General features: G+C 49.7%; 1 protein-coding gene across 4 annotated transcripts in view; it reads left to right on the top strand.

Moving 5' to 3' along the window:
* The window catches only part of GABBR2 (gamma-aminobutyric acid type B receptor subunit 2), a 353,312-nt gene that overhangs the window by 13,011 nt on the left and 323,015 nt on the right, over nt 1-17,286 (top strand). Inside the window, exon 1 of one of the 4 annotated variants that reach the window (XM_010952930.3) lies at nt 4,327-5,101. The exons of 2 other annotated variants lie outside the window; for them this stretch is intronic. In XM_010952930.3, coding sequence (XP_010951232.2) covers nt 4,781-5,101 — 321 coding nt within the window. In that variant the 5' untranslated portion in view covers nt 4,327-4,780. Of the gene's footprint in view, nt 1-4,326; nt 5,102-17,286 lie in introns of those variants that run through there. One more of the 4 variants, XM_074361883.1, reaches the window with a different exon arrangement.

Here is a 17,286-nt window from a genome sequence, read left to right as displayed (position 1 = left end):
CTTAAGACCTGTCCAGCCGACATGGAGCAAGATGACTCCCCTATCCTTCTGCTGTTCTCAAACCAAACGAGAAGCATGGGTGGAATGAGAGGCTCCAGGTTCTGCTGGTGCACCCCAGACTTGGCACGACTCCTGAAGGATTTAGTCACAGACTGTCTCCTGGCCAGATGCTGTCCCCTGGTAACCCCAAAGGAGAGCCAGCTTCATCTCTACTTTGGTGGGGGACCTTGGCCAAGTCATCTTACCTCTTTCTTGTTTTGACCCTCAGCAGCATTCTTTACTTCTTTAAGACTATTTCCTCCTCAGTCAAATAAGGGCATCTTCAAGGAGAGGCATGTGGAGTAGAGGTGATGGCAGGAGTTTGGGGTCAGACAGATTGAGTTTGGGCCCCATTGCTGCCTCTGCTGGGTATCATTAGACATGCGATTTAATCCATCTGGACCTCAGTCTCATAATTTGCAAAACTGGGATCCTAACACCTATTTTTCAGGCAGTCATGAAGATTAAGATGATGCATACCAAGGTGTCTGGCACAGAGTAGGTAGGTGTTTAATAAATGGTAGCTATTATTATTACTCCAGCTGTGTCACCAGACCACATTTGATTCTTGAAACCCAATTTTACGGTTTAAAAAACATGCCTTGTGAAAAAAGAAAAGCAACTTAGATTCATGCAGCTAATCTTTTTTGGAGCCATCATTCATAACTTATCCATTAAAAAATGGAAATGAAAACAAACAATGTACTTAAAAAAACAGCTACTTGGTTGAAAGAAACATTTCAGTGCACACATGAATAAGAAATATACGGGAGATGTTTGTAAAGATGGCTTATAATTTTTTTAAAAGAAAAACATAAAAGAAGACCACCCTGTTGTTGAGAGTTAGAATAGAGATAGGTGTGGATGACAGGTCAGACTGGGAACAGGGTCTTGGAAACTGGACTCAGTTCCTAGGAGGAGGCAGCTGGGGGAGGGCAGATCTGAGCAGCTGGCACCAGAGTGGCAAAGGGTGTCCAGCCCAATGTGGAAGGAGAACAGGCAGCAGGGTGAGGCCTGATTAGCCTCCCATTGTCATGATCCTGCTTAAAGGGATGGAGTGTCCTGCTGACGGGCAACCAATGGACCGTGCATGGTCCCCCAGAGTCCCCAGAAGGGGAACAGGTATCATCTTTCAACACAGCCCAAACTCTAAACTAGGGTTTGGACACTAGCTTCTGGTTCTTGTGTGTAGGGAGAAAGGACTGCTAAGGAGGCAGAGTTTGGGAAGGAAGGTGAGGATTTAAGCCATACAGACCTGGACTGACATTCATGTTTTATCACTTTCTAGGGGTGTGACCCTGAGCACATTGCTTTCTAAAGTCTCTACTACATTTCTTGCAAGTTGTTTACCATAGTCCTGAGATTTGGCATCTGCCAGTGCATTTTATTCCCATTAATAATAAAAAGAATGAGTATTAACCCAGCCACTTCTCACCACTTCCTCTGCTTGTAGCCTGGTTCCTGCTACCATAAGTGGCTGATTGTCTAACCAGTCTCTCTGCTTCCTCCCTTCCTCCTACCAACGACTTTTCACTTGGCAGCCAGAGAGATCCTGTTAAAATAGATCAGATCATGTCACTGCTGCACTCAATACCCTGTAGTTATTCCCCACTCTGTCATGTGCAAGCCAGAGTCCTGTCAGTGCCCAGGTTCTACCTGGTCCTGCCTGCCTTTGACCTTGGGTACTACTGCTTTCCCCTGTTCATTCGATTCCAGCCACACTGACTTCCTGATGGTTCCTTGAACATGCCAGGCACACTTCTGTCTCGGAGCCTCTGCCCTTGCAGTTCCTCCACCTGGAACACTATTTGCGTCTCTTGCTTACTTACCTCCTTTAGCTCTTTACTGAAAAGTCATCTCAGTGTGTCCTTCTGTGACCTCCCAATTTCAAATTGTAGCCGTGCCCTATCAGTCTCAATCCTCTTTCCTGCTGTATTGTTATCCATAGCACTTTTCATGAACTGACATACTAAAATATCTTCCTCTTTCTGTTTATTGTCTCTCTTTCTCCATTAGAATGTCAGTTTTATGAGGGCAGGGATTTTAGTTTGACTTGTTCATTTCTGTATCCTCAGCTCCTAGGATGCTGCTCAGCACACAGTAGACAATGCAAAACATTGATTGAAGGAGTGAATTATTATCAAGTAAGAGGCTAAATTCCAGCTTTAGAAGAACATGGACCCAAGGCTGGTGACCGAGGCAGGAACTCAGACCTGAGGAAGCACGCTGGGGATCCAGTCACCCAAACTGGAATTCAGGCCAAGTTAGAATCTGGGAACCAGAGGAATGCTCAGACACTAGAAATGGGGCATGAGATCACAGCTTGGCCTGGAGCCAGGCTGATGGAGAGTGAGATTGGTGCTCCTCAGGTCAGGACTAGTCCCAGGCCACGTGTCTATGGGCCAGGTCACTCCATAAGTGAAGACAGAGAGGCTTACAAGTAGTTGCCAGGCAGGGCCTTCAACCACTTAGTAAATATCAAGCAAAGTTATACCAGCTTTCAACTTATTCCCAGATGTAAGTGTCAGTGGATACTCCATATTGGCACGGCATACAAGGAAAACACAAATGACTAAGGGAAAAAAGGGGAAAAAAGAGTGAAAATTTTCATTCAGAAACCTGAGCTGAGAAGTTGAGGAATGGCAGATGCTGGAAACCTATGACTAGGGGATATCTGTGATGTCAAGATACCAGTTAAGAGAGCATCTGGGGATTAAACTGTCCTCTGGATCTTTTTTTTTTTTTGGTGGACATGCTCAAGTGAGCTCTGCCCATACAAACCCTCCAGCTTAGACAGGAGCAAATGCTAAGTGGAGCCTGAGAGATGGTGTCTGCAGAAGCCTAGAAAGAGTTGGACAGAGAGAATTTGGCCTGGTTTCCCCAGAGCTGTCCAAGGTGCTCTCCAGGAGTTGGTACCAGCCTCTCCTCTCCATCTTCGTGCTTCCTGATAATAACCAACCTGGCCTATGATTCAGGGCTGCCTCTGAGTCACCCCAGAAGAGCAAGTCTGTGGGTGACATGTGGTCCAACTCCTTCACCACATGCCCAAGGGAACCAAGGTTCAGAACAATCCGAAGTCAGGGCAGTCCCCCTCCCATAGGAGAACCTGTTCTCCATCCTGACTTCCACTGCACTGTGTATAGAGCTCTTAATGGCTCTGGGTTCCAGTCCTCCCTTAATAGTTCTATGTACTTTGACAAGTTATAGACCCTCTCTGAGCCTCAGAGTATTCATCTGTAAAGTGAGAAAGGTAAACACAGTATTTAGTTCCTAGGGCTGTTGTGAGGATTCCACAATAAGGCATGTAAGCAAGTGTTCAGTGAAGGTTAAACTCTCAACCTTGTTACAAGGTCGTCCATATTGCCCACAATGGTTGTTTCAGGCTCAAGGAGGTTTTCAGATTTGATGTCCTATAGTGTCCTCCTCATTAATCACCTCTTAGGATTTTATATTTTAACGACCACGATTCCTATTCTTCAAGCTTGGAGAGGTACATGGGGCCCCAGGCTCTAGGTCAGATTACAGGACTGCTTTGCTTAATTAAGGTTAGCCAGTGCAGCCAGAGAGCCAGTGCAACCCGGCAGAGAGAAGGCCAAGTCAAGAGGAGCATGGATCTGCTCTGGCCTATGGACAGTGCTCCGACCCAGAGAAGGGGGAGCCCGGGGAAGAATTCTAGGGCGGAGCCCTCTTTGGGAATGGGGCCAAGGGGCGGCCAAATGCCTGGAGGGGGCGGTAGCACACGCAAGGTGAAGACCCTAATCTCTTGGGGTTGGCAAAGGGCGGCTCAGTCTGGTGGGAAGGGAGGGGGACTTAACAGGAAAGACTCTAAGGGCCGGACACCTTAGCACCAAGGGGCGTTCAAGCGCCGGCGGCATCTTCGGCCGCCCCTTCGGGCTCACAGCGCACCCCCGTCACCCCGGCACCCGCGCAGGCCAGGAAAGCGTGGGCTGCAGGTGCCTCTAGGACGCCTCGGTGGCGCGCTCACAGTCCAGACCTTCCCAGCCAGACCTCTGAGAAGCAGTCCCAAATCACAGTGCAGGTGCTACAGGAGGAGCTCGGCGAAGCGGCGGCGGCCACTACCTGTGCCAGCACACCGCCCTCATTTCCCCAGCTCCTGTCCCAGGGCGCTCTGGTCCCCGGAGGTCGCGGGCAGCGGGCAGCCGGCGCTGCGGAGCGCCGGGGGCGCATGTGTGCGTGTGCTGGGAAGGCAGCCCTCCCCGCGGCCGCCGCAGCGCCAGCGCCTCCCCTCCCCCGGCGCGCACGGCCCGTCCCTGTCCCCGGAGGCGGCCCAAGCCGCCGCCGAGCAGACTCGCCTTCGCCTCCCGCGTTTCCTGCCGCCCGCCCTCCCCCAGCCGGGCTCCAGGGGCTGCCGCCGAGCGGTTCTCGGCGGGAGAGCGGCTCAGCGCGCACGGGGGCGGGCGGAGGCGGCCCGGTTCGGGGCGGCCGCGCCGGAGAGAGGCGCGCGCGGAGACGCCGGCCCCCCTCTCCGCATTTGCTCGCTGGCTCCCCGCCTCCCGCACCCCGCTCGCTCCCACCCCTTCCCGGCGTGATTGATCCGTCACGGGCGCAGCCGCCGCTGCCGCCGCCGCGGCCGTTCTGAGCCGAGCCGGAGCCCGAGCCGGCGCCGGGGACGGGGACGGCGCCATTGCGCGGGCGCCGCGGGGAGAGCTTGGCGCGGGGCGGCGGGCCGGGCCAGGCCATGCGGGCCGAGTGAGCCGGCGCCCGCAGCCCGCGGCGCGGCATGGCTTCCCCGCCGAGCTCTGGGCAGCCCGGGCCGCCGCCACCGCCGCCACCGCCACCCGCGCGCCTTTTGCTTCTGCTGCTGCTGCCGCTACTGCTGCCGCTCGCGCCCGGGGCCTGGGGCTGGGCGCGGGGCGTCCCCCGGCCGCCGCCCAGTAGCCCGCCGCTCTCCATCATGGGCCTCATGCCGCTAACCAAGGAGGTGGCCAAGGGCAGCATCGGGCGCGGCGTGCTCCCCGCCGTGGAACTGGCCATCGAGCAGATCCGTAATGAGTCGCTTCTGCGCCCCTACTTCCTCGACCTGCGGCTCTACGACACCGAGGTGAGTGTCCGGCCGCCCGCGCCGTCGGGGCTGTGGGGGCGATGGGGGAGGGCGTGTTGGAGAGAGGCAAGCTTCAGTCCTTGGGCAGAGCCCTGATTGACCCGCCCATGCCTACCGAGGGCACCGCGGGCTGGGGCTCAGTGCTCACCCCCTGGGTCCCGCCGGGTTTGGCTGACACAGCTGGTACCAAGATTTGCTGAGCATCTTCCTCCTCTGGGATTTTGTTTGTGTGTATGCTTGTGGGATGTGGAATAGAAGGCTAAGGTCCCTTTTAACCAGAGAAAGAGTGGAGATGGTGGGGACTGGACCCCCTCAAAAGGCCTTCAGCGGTCACCCCTGCCAGGTCCCGCTGGTGGGGCTGTAGAGTGGGAGGAACAGGCGCACTGATTATAAACGGGGCCACCCGAGGATAGAGAGGCCACAGGCCTGCTTGCGGGCCCCAGAAAAGCCTAGCTGTGCTTTGAGGTCCGGAGGGCTCGGGGAGCACAGGGGCCAGAGCGCGCAGCAGGGATGGGCGCCTGATGCGCGCTAGCAGCTCGGAGCCCGCACGGCGCGGGCCGGTGTGGGGCCGCCGACTCTGTAGCGCTGCTGCCTGCGTGTGCCCGGCGGTTCCTGTGGCCCGAGCGGTTTTCTGAGGGTTAGTTGCTCAGAGAGGTGTCTCCCCGTACATGCCGGGGTGCCCGGCCGCGCCGCTGCTGGTGGCCAGGCAGTTGCGGGCGCAGTTTCCCCGGGCGCAGACTTGAAGCACGGACTTAGAGCGCAGAAGCCGGCTTGCCCTCCCTGCCTCCTTCTCTGAGGGGAGCAGAAGAGCCAAGAGCTTTCCATCCCAAACTCCCTCCTCACACCCTCAACTTGGGTTCCGGCTGAAGCCCTAGCGCAGATCGTCACCGTCCGCCTGAGGGCTGGGGTGCGCCGTGGGGCCTTGGAGGAGCGATCGGCCGCCGCGCAAGGTCGGGTTTGCGAGTTTTTCTGGACTCAGGGAGCCCCTACGCTCCGGCCGCAGCGTTTAAGATGCGGCCTGAAGGGGGCAGTGATTTCCTGTGCAGTACGCTTGATTGGCGCCTCTTCCACCGCGCCAAGCCCCGACAAGGCGCTGCGCTTGACCCGGCTTCCAGGGGCTCCCCGGGCGCTTCTGCTTGAGCCCCGGTGCAAACCCCTTTCGGAGAGGACGGTCGCTCTGCCGCGCTAATCCTGCAGCCTAGGATCGGCTTCCTTCTCTGTTTGACCCCCCCCCTTTTTTTCTCTTTTTGGTCCCGGGAGAAAGCGCAGAAATCTGGATTGCATTTTATTCCCCGCCTCCCCCTTTCACTGATGAACCAGCCTGCTCTGCGCTGTAAATAAAAGGTGAAGGAACGGGTGGCAGTTGGTGGCGGTGCGCGCAGGCTGCTGCAAGCGGAGAGGCTTCCTCTGCCCCAGGAGGATGTGAGCTGGGGAGCTATGCAGAGTCAACCCATGCGGAATCATTTCTGAATGACATTCCTATCTTTCCCAGAACATTTCAAGTTCTCCGGGGTACTTGTCGGCACGCATAAACGGAGAGGGCAATGCAGTTATACTGAGCCACGTCTTCTCGTACTGTTTCTGTTGCTCCACATATATATTTTTGGAAAGGACATGGGAGAGCCAGTTCTTTGGATACAAAACCATTTATGGACAGGGTAGCCCTGCTTGCATCATCACCAAATATTGTCAGATGCATAAGGTTTTCACTGTCAGCTTATTCCCTTCAGAAAGCTTTCCTGAGAGAGATTTCACATTAGCTTGTTTGTGGCATCAAAGGGAACGGTGCTCAATTTCAGCGTGTGGGTTGATGCTGCTTTATTTTATTTTTCAAGTGTATCTTGATGACTTTCTGAGTGAGAGGGGGCCCAAAGTCAAGAGGAGGAGGCAGTCAGAAGGCACTTCAGCTCATGAGGAAGGAGGGCAGAGGGTAATCTCAGCCTCATGAAAACAGGGAAGCATATCTAGCCATTTGAAGGGTCACAGAGCATGGGCTTTGGGGTGAGTCTGACCTGAGTTCTAGTCAGAAACCTGTTGTCTCCCCCCTGGGTGACCTTGAGCAAGGTATTTAATCTCACTAAGCCTAGATTTCCACTTCTGAAGAAATAGGACCATGATATGCTGCAGGACGGTATTGTGACGCTTAAGGGAGATAACAGGCCGGAGTGGAAACTGCCTTGAGCTGTTAGGTGCAGCAGCCAGTGCTCTGTCTGGCATGCTGTAAGCACTAAATAAATGTTTCCTGCCTTCCTCCCTTCATTCTCCTCTGGCGTGGATTCACAAGTAAGACATTGTGACTTTAGATATGATAAAATGGTCACAACTAAAATAATAATCCTGCTTACTTGTTTTTCTCACTTTTGAAATCTCATGAAGAGTCAGTGAAGTTATCACCAGAAAAAAAGAATCCTGATATTCAATCAAATAAACATGTTATCTTCTGCCATGAGGTGTCATGGTTGGGAGAATACCTGGGTGATATAATAATTTTTTCAAGTGACTCATCTTTAGAGTAGAGGTCCTTTCTCTCCAAGCCAAAGTAAAGGAAGGATCAGTCTGGGTAATTGCAGCAAAATCCACAGTGATCTGAAGCATGTTTGGGGCCTGTGTTAGAGTGTCTGTGCTGTTTTATTCAGGTAGGATGTCTTTATGAATTGTGTGTCCTCCCTAGTCACTTGCTGGCTGCATCACTTGTCTGTAGACCTGAACACAGGATGCACATGGTGAACGCATTTTGGCTGCCTTTGCTAACATTTGCTGTCAGTCAATGGCCAGAGACTGTGGGCAGCCAAGATGGACCTGTGTCCACACAGCCTTCAAAGAGGTGGAGATTTATGGGTTAATCTGATCATTGGGACCAACCTGTCTCTATCTAGGTGCCTCCCGAACACACTTATCCAGGTTGCCTTTCTTCTGTAATTACAATAGGGACAGAACATTCAAAGCCCCACTCAGTCCCATGTGTTTGTAAAAATTAAACATTCCATCAGAGCATCTGCTAAGCAAGACCTCTCTTCTCTGATGTACCTCAAATCACTTAAGCTAATACTTCTTTATGTAGTCCAGGGAAGGTTTGAGTATATAAAAACATAAACAAGACAACTGAAAATAGAGATAAAAGGAAGCATCAGAAACTGCATAGAAGTATTGAAGTTACTGAACCCAGAACCTGGGCTAAGATGATTATTGCATTTTTGTGTATTAAATTTTAGCTCTGAGCTTCCTGGCAGTTAAGGTTAAAAGGTAAACATGGTGGATTACATTACTTACATGTTTGATTGAAAGACTCTGAGGGACAGTGTCTTTTTTAAAGAAAGTTTTCAGGTACGGAAGTGTTCTTTACGTGGCTGTTTCTCATTCTTTGGTAGCCACATTCATAAAATTAAACAATAACCAAGGAATGGATTAGAAAATAATGTTGGCTCTTCTGATTTGATTAAGGTAATGTTCATTTTAGAAAAACTGAAAATTATGGAGAAGTACAAAAACATTGCCTGTAATCCTAATAGTCCTTGAGTGGTTTTCCTAAATATCTGTTCTCTCATTCGTTGTGCTTTAGAGCAGACCCAAACAACTGTTGGATGGAAGCCAGGTTTTTCAAGGAGGTCTGAGTACAACCTCGCAGGCATTAATTGAGCACCTACTGTAATTGCTGTTGCTGCAGAAAGAAGAAAACCTAGCCTTGGGTCCAGGAGAGGAGCTGGTGCAAAGGGGAGAACAGAGCAAGCACATGTTTGTCATTTTTCAGTGCAAGATAGAAAGTGATCTATCTTGATGGTTGTACAATTCTGTAACTATACTAAAAACCATTGAACTGTAGACTTTAAAAGAATGCATGTTATGGTATGTGAATTATATCTGAATACAGCTGTTCTCAGAAATAAAGAGGTAGAAAATGAGCTCTTTTAGGATCAAGCTCACATCTTCTTTGTGATTATATCCCACTACCTGGCATGGTACCTGACCCTTAGTAGGTGTATCGCTTAGGAACCTTGTTGAAAGTAACTGAAACCCAGGTTTGGTTGATGGAGTGGGCTGTATTCAGGCAAGGCTGAATCCAGAGACTCAAATGACACTTGAAAAATGTCATCCTCTCTGTCTCTTGGCTCTGATTTCCTCTGTGTTTGGCTTTACCCTCAGGCAGGGTCTCCTAATTTGGCTGTACAGATGGCCCCTAGCAGCTGCAAGTTTATACACTCCCAAGTTTAGAAACTCCAGTAAGAAGAGTGTTTCTTTCTTGACTGTTTTGGCAAAAATCCCAAGCTTAGCTCTCATTGGCTTGAGTTGGCTCATATGTCCATCCCTGGACCAATAACATGATACTGATGGGCCTGGGACATCTTCCAGCCTTTCATGGAGGAGGATAGAGGTCAGCCCCATCCAACACATGAATACAGAGTGAAGAGGTGATTCCTCGAAGTACATCAGAGGCTATTAAAGGGGGGTGGATGCCAGGTGGGTCTGATCACAGATATCCACTTGGGAAGTGCTATATTCAAGAAAGAAACAATAAATGCCAGGGGTATTAAGAGAAAGGGAAGGAGGTAGGGTATAGCTTAATGGTAGAGTGCATGCCTAGCATGAACAAGGTCCCAGGTTCGATCCCCAGTAGCTTTACCAAAAGTAACAAATAGATAAACCTAATCACCTCCCTCCACCAAAAAAAACAAACGAAAGAGAGAGAAAGGGAAGACCATATCTAGGTCAAGAGGGGCCTCCTGGAGGAGAGGATGTCAGGATGAGTCTGGAAGGGTGAACATAATGTTGACACAGGGAGGCGCAGGCTCTGGGAGATGGAGGTTGGATCCCAGGAAAGATCCCCAAGATCAAAGGATGGAGGCCACAACATGTGAGGTGTGTCTGGGGAGCACAGACTTATGTTTCCACTGGAGTGCAGGGCTTGTAGAAGGAAAGGCAGCCTGGTGGTGGGTGTGGAAGGCCCTGAATGCCATGTTTTCAAACACGGATGTGATTAGGGCTGGTAGGAGTGTAGAGGCTGGATGTTAGACAGGTAAGGGTGGAGACAGAGAAGCCAGGAAGCTGTTGTAGCAGTTGAAGGGGCAGTTGAGGCCTGAACAGAGATGGAGAGGCAGTGTGAAAGGATGGGGGAGCTCTGAGGCAAGGCAGTAACTGGGTGGGAGGGTCAGCAGAGAGGGAGTCATGGTGATGGGGGTATCTGGTGGGCAAGACAGTAACTGGAGTCAGTTGCACTGCAAGGGAACAAGGAGAGAGAATCCCTGCAGGATGAGGCTGGGCACAAAACCAGATCAGTTCCCCTAGCTCCAGAGCACCTGTTGGATGAGCTTCTCAACATGTCAGGGACCTGGGTTTGTATCCCCACTGGCTACCACATACCTGCCTGGTGACCTTGGGCAAGCCAGTTTGCCCCTTTTCTTCATCTGTAAAATGGGAGTAACATACTAACTGCCTGATAGAGTGTGGAGACCATCCCGATAAAGTAATTCAATGCTTGGTACACCGTAAGTGCTCAGTAAACATTCACTGCTATTTTGTCACCATTCTCATTATTCCTGTACCATGTGGGGGTGATTATGCTGACCTCACAGGGCTGTACTAGGAATAAATATAATGGATGTGGAACCTCAAAACATGATGTAAACGTAAAGCCGTGTTGCCTGTAATCTTGCATTCCAACAATGAATGGGATGCTGAGACAGGTGTTGAGAAAGGATGCAAGCACAAGGTCTTTATTCATGTGTATCTCCCAGTGCATCTTCCATTCTGTCATGTGTCATAGCCATATTTATCTCTTTCTCCTCTGCTGGAGTGTAGCTCCGTGAGGGCAGGGCTTAATCCGATTCCCCGTTGTTTTACCTGCAGTGGGCATGAGTGAATGTTTGCTGAGCTGAACTATAAGTGAATAAATTAGAATCTACCTTCTGAATTTGCATCCCTTAGAATGAATGGTTTCTCTGGATCACTTCCCCAGGGTCTTTGCTCCATGGCCCCCACCCCCCACCACCATAGGACACAGGGGCTCCCATATATCAGGATTAAGCTGTAGCTGCCTTCTGCATGATTCCACCAGCACCGACCCCTGAGCTTCCCTAGTATGAGGGAAATGCCCTTAGCCATGCCTGCCCCTGACCAATTCCTCAGACCTAGCCAGGCACCCCTCATGGTGGTGGGTGGAATAACACACTAGAGCCTGTTTAGAACTTGGTATTGGCTGAGAGTTTTAGCTTGCTAACGTGATCTTTAAAGGGCTCTTCTTCATGTGTTTGGCCTACCCTCCTTTGGACAGAGTAACATCAACTTCTTCACGCAGAGATGTGAGATTTCAGCAGAGAAATGAACAAGCTGAAAGTGTAAGAGAGGGGTGCAAATAGAGGTGCTAAATAAATACATGTAGAGGAGATATGGCTTTTGTTAGTCAGGGTGGACTAGGCTATGCTGCATTAACAGACAAATTCTGAAATCTCTGATTGCTTAACACAGTCAAATTTATATACTACTCACCCAAATCCAGTGTGGGTCGAACCTCTTGGGAGGCTGTCCTCCAAGCGAGAACATAGGGCTCCAGGCTGCTCTTGTGTTGTCACTCTCCCATCTTGTGGCTTCAAGAAGAAGAGGGTAGGGAGGAATCCACAGGGAAGGCACACCAGATTTTTGACTATCTTTACTTGGAAGTGACACATATTACTTCTATTCATATTTCATTGGCCAACCTAACTTGAAAGGAGGCTGGGATGTGTAGAGGAGCGCGTGAATGTCATGGACACTTATCATTTGGAGTCCTTCAGGAAGTAAATGCCAAGATGGATTTACAAGTGCCAAAGGTCTTGGGGGTAGTACCTGTGAAAGATAAAAGAGGAGGTAGGGAAACCCTCAGACCACAATGCTATTCTGACACCTGTGAAAGGAGAGGGGAAGGAAGGAGAGTTGGGAGGAAGAGTCTTAGATTGGTGCGTGGCTCTCAGAAAGTCTTGGCCAGCCCACTGAGGTGCTGCAGAGCAAAGATTGCCTATTAGAGGGGTCCCGTATTGGACACCAAAAGAGCCAGGCTCTAGAATCCCTGCCCAACTCAGTCACTGGCTGAAGGCTGCCTGGGAAGTTTGTGTCCTTTGCTTAATTAAACACTGCGGATAGATCTTGAAGCTACAGCTGAAGGCTTAGCTGACAGCACTTGTCCTGTAGGTTCTCTCTTCAAAGGAGATCTGAGTCACCCACCTAGATGGCTGCCACAGCACCACCTGTTTCTGCTCCAGCACCCTAATGCTACACATTCTGATGGAGAGGAATTTCTGCCAGGCCCTTTTCTAGGATGTGACACAGACCTCGCCTGTGAGAATCTCACTGGATAACAGGTGGTCAAGACAGAAACCATCGCACATAGTGTGACCTGACCATGGTCAGGCAGAGGATGCTGAGGAAGTTATCCCTCTTCTGGGGGCACCTGTTTGGTCCTCCTCCATGTTGTTTGGGAATGAAATGTAAGTGGCTTCCTATTGCTTACTTTTTTGTTGTTGTTATTTATTTTGGTTCTAGGAAGGTGAGAAAATTAAATGGCATAGTTTGCCCAATGAGCATCTGTGTTCATCTGCTCCTTTATTTTACTCTTTATCCTTTTGCTTATGTAACAATGTGCAGTGAGACTGGTGAGATGCCTTCCTCTCTGTACCTTTCTAGGAATGAGTAGTTGTGCCAGGCTGAAATCATAGGAGTGTGAGCCTCATATGGGGTCAATGATCTGGGTTCTGGTGTTAGATTAGTTGCTAAGACCTCAGCGATCAGGGTGCTGGTGCTAGGTTAGTTGCTAAGTGTTTGTTTCTCTCTGTGAATTGCAGCACAGATTGAGGATCTCTGCTCCATTGTGAGCACCCCAAGGGCATGCGCTGGGTGTGTCTGACTCCCTTGTGCCGCACCCCACCCCCCTCCCCGATCTCCCAGGGACTATCTCAGGGCCAGGCACAGAGCAAAAGCTCAATAAATATTTATTGAACAAACAAATAGATCTAAAAGCCTGGAATTGAGCTCTCTGCTTCTTAGAGGATTAATGGGTATAGTTTTAACAAATTGAGGAAGTGCTTTGTATGCCAAGCCTTGTAAGGTGAGCTTCCTGCTTGTTCTTTATTCATTCCTTGGTGCTTTGGGGGAGGGAGGGGCTGAAGTTGTGGCATGCAAAGGGGAAAGGGTACTTCTTGAATGTTCCAATAGAAGATTTTGTGAAAAGCTCACATCAGTCTCTTCTCCCCTGACAAACATACACAGCATCCTCCAAGGTACATCAAAACCTAGGAAAGAAGTACTTTCCAGTGTCTGAGAAGTACTATGGCTTTAGGAGATTAGTTTATTGCAAAAATTCTCTAACCAGCTGTTGGTGGTTGCAGGAATCAGGTTCTGATACCCTACTCCCACCTCCAGGGAGTGTGAGAACCACAGAGACTGAACTGGGCTCTGGTCCTAGTAGAAATTGTGGGAAAGAGGCCAAGTCGTCAGCCTTGCTGAGCCAGGTGATCTAGTCTCAGGTTTGAGTACAGTGAATAAAGAGGCGCCCTGGGATCCCCTGAACAATAAGACTCATGCTAGGCTCCCTGCTCCTGGGCTGAAAACTTCTGCTCTTTATCCTTCCGTGGTTAGGACTGACTTAGGATCTGGGTAAGCTCAGCCTGGAGGTGACCATATCCCTGACCTAGTTTTGGTCTGGACCCCAAATCAGATAGCCAAGTTTATTAGAATCATGTGCAAAATAAGAGTAAATTGGTCATGAGCTGGTCTTTGAAGGTCTAAGAATTCTTGCTTGAAGAAAGGCGTGAACATTGTGACACCTTTGGGTGACTGATTTGGGCATTCTTTTGCCTATTTTCTACTTTTTCAGTCTTTTTGGAACAGTCTACATTGCTGGAAGGATGAAGTGTCATTGTCATCTAGAAAATTAGTGGTAGCTCCAAAGTACTGAGTAGATGGATTCATCTATCTTCATCAGTGCCCACATTCCACAGCTGCTGGCTAAAGCAGACCCCTTCTCCTGCCATTTGGCAAGAACATCATCAGTCACCGTTCAGAGAAAATGTAGCCAAAGAAGGACTTTGGAGTGATGCATTATGGCTGTTCTCATGGCGCAGGGTCAGGAGGTGGCAGAGAGAAAATGATATTTTCAAACTCTACTCATGATCCACTTGACTTTGTTCAGAGGGAACTGATTTTGAAAGCAGCAGCCATCCTTATAATAATCACTATATTATCCAAATCGCTTTGTTTCTAGAACTCCCCATTCACTGAAGCTTTACTGAGAATGCCCAGAATTGTTTCAGGGATTTAACTGGCAGACTGGGACCTGGAAGCCCACTGCAGGGCATATGAGCAGAGCCCATACTAATGCTCCCACCCAGCCCGTCTCAGAGCACCTTGGCTCGCCTGTCACTCCATGGAGTATCCCCTCAGGGCCCCAACCGACCCTTTTGACCTCCTTGCTGAACTCTGAATTCTAGAAACATTAGGAAGACTTTGGAGAGCTTCTAACCTTATTGAAAAAAGGGAAAAGGAAATGGTAACTTTATTTGCAACTGTGTAGGTAAAGGAAAAGAGACCACGGCAACAGCAGTAACTCACCTTTATCCTGTGCTTAGCGCATGTCAGTCCTATGTCAAGCACTTATTTAATTCTCATCCCAATTTGATGTGGTAGTTGCTGTTATTGTCTGCATTTTACAGATGAGGCTTAGAGAGGTTAAGTGACTTATTTAACATCCCAGCCAACCGAATGGTGAGCTGGGATTTCAATCTGAATGGTATGGCTTTGATCTCTGCTGCTTGAGCACTAAAGTGAAACAGCATCTTCATATGGGAGTTGTCTTCCTTCCATAAAAGCAAGTGGCACGTTTTGTCAGTAGCTGCTGCTTCTCTTTTTTTGGTGAATTTCACCCAGCTGCTTGCCTCTCCCTCTAATTCAGCCCCACCCTCACCCATTTCCCCGTCTGCCCACTCAGTCACACACAGCCAGCTCTGTACTCTGTACTCACTTCAAGTGTATCTGTCGACACACCTGACTTACACGGATCTGCTCTCTGCTCCTCTTGCTCCTGCAGAACTCGTTACCTCTTGTAGTGTTTACTCAGGGTGTCAGTGTTTGTGTGTGTGTGTCTCTCATGTTAGCTGGGATCATGTCGAGGGCAGCTGTGATGCTTCCTGTGTGCATGTAACTTGTACTTCCTAAGCATCTGCTTGGTGCCAGGCCCAGCGTTGGTTATGGGGCATGTGGAGGTGATCCTGACACAGCAGCGCTCTCAAAGGGAGGCCGCCAGGGATCATTACTGTGTGTCATGGGAAAAGTGATGGTGCAGCCTGGGGCAGGTGCAGGGGCCATCTCCCAGATGCAGAGGACTGTTAGGACCACTGACCCAGCACTCTGGCCAAGTGCCCTCCCTGCTTGACACCCTTCAGGGACTCCCATTCTGGGAATAGGAACAGAACTTCGCCCTGTGCCCTTGGAAGCCCTGCAATCTGCCCTGCTCACACCCAGCTTCATTACAGAGCACTCTTCCCTCTCCCTCTGGGCCCAGGCACGTGGTCTTCTCAAGTTTCTTTGGTGAATGTGCTCAGAGAGTGTGCACAGGACCTTCTCACAAGCTGTTCTCACTGTCTGGAATGCTTTTGTCATGTCTCTTCATCTTTTAGATACCAGCTCAAGTATGTTTCCTCTGTCCTTCCTCATTGGAAAAAATCTCATTTCATTTTTTTCTAAAAACCATGACTCTTTCTTTTCTGGTGCTTATCACAAGTGCAATTTTAATTTGCTGGATTATTTGATCAATGTTGGTCCTTCCCCGTTCTGCCAAAGAGCTATGGTCTAAATGTTGGCTCACCATAGCGCCCAGCAGTTTCTAACACATAGCAGGTGCTCAGTAAATATTTGCAGAATGCATGGATGAGTGCTGAAGGATCTGTGAGGCTCATCTGGTTGTTAATGATGGCTTCTGTGTGTTTTCTAATTCCCATACGAGTTAGGGAAAACAGCTGGGCACTGTGCAAAGACCATCACACGTGGAATCAGAGACCTGTGTGTGTGCTGATGCTGCTCAGTCCTTGAGCCTCAGTGTCCTTCATCTGTGAAATGGGGATGATCCTTTCTCAGAGGGTTATTTTGAAGGCTGACATGGAACATTCATGCCAAGCATTGACCACAGAGGGCCATGTTGAGTAGGCACCCACTAAATTTTGTTGTCATTTCATTATAATGTGTATGAAAATGTAAAATGCTGTCTAGTCACATAAAAACTGGTTTTTATTTCAGTAGGGGCCTGTGGGTTTGAGGCCAGTGAAAGAAGTGTGTGAGATTTGTCTGAGCTTCATTGAATGGGAGTCTAAGTGAAGTGGTTGTTTCTAAATCCCTGTGCATTTCCAGGAGGATCTGAGGTGCTCTGAGAGCTCAGTGGTGGACCTCCCCTGGGCCTGGGCCTGGGCTGTTGTCCCAGTGGAGTCCTTGCAGCTCTGTGTTGTCACTGCTGGCTGTTGTCCACTGTGTCCCCTGGCTGTGAGCTGGGCCAGCCCACAAAGACAGGCACATCATCTGGTTTGCACCTGCCATGTCCTTGCACCCAGGACAGAGCCTGCAGGCACTCAGCAATATCTGATGAGTGCCTCTGTGTCCGAGCACCTAGCATGACCCCTGGCACATTATAAGTGCTTAGCAAATGCTTTTTGCATGAGTGGTGCTAAACGTGATGTACAGCATGACAATTTTGGATCAAATCACAACTGAGCCTCTAAATGGAGCAGAGGGAGAAGATACAATCTGGCATCTGTGAGGAATGGGTTGCTTCAACTGCAGACCAGATTTGAAGGGGAGAGAGAAGTGTTCTGGAGTTCCCCTGTGAGGAGACCACGTTTCCCTTTGGGCTCCAGAGAAAAATCTTTTAGCTTAGAGGGCTGGGTGGTTCAGTGGAAAGGGCTCTACATTTGCCATGGGTGACCTGTCTCTAATACTCACTGGTGAATGACCTTGAAGTAGTTGTTTAACTTCTGTACACCTTAGTTTTATCATCTATAAAATGGGAATAATAACAATGCCTGTCCTGCTTGTCCATGGAGTTATTGTGGAAATCATTGAAAGGGGAGAGAGAGAGAGAGAGAAGGGGCGGGGAGAGAGAGATTAGTGTAGAGTCTTTTAAAAAGTCATGAAGAGTTGCAGATATTAGATGTGCCTGAAACTAAGCACGAGGAGTA

Source organism: Camelus bactrianus, chromosome 4 (assembly GCF_048773025.1).
Source record: "Camelus bactrianus isolate YW-2024 breed Bactrian camel chromosome 4, ASM4877302v1, whole genome shotgun sequence".
Taxonomy (NCBI): domain Eukaryota; kingdom Metazoa; phylum Chordata; class Mammalia; order Artiodactyla; family Camelidae; genus Camelus; species Camelus bactrianus.
The sequence above is the reverse complement of the archived record's forward strand: the minus strand, read 5'-3'. Positions and strand labels throughout refer to the sequence as shown.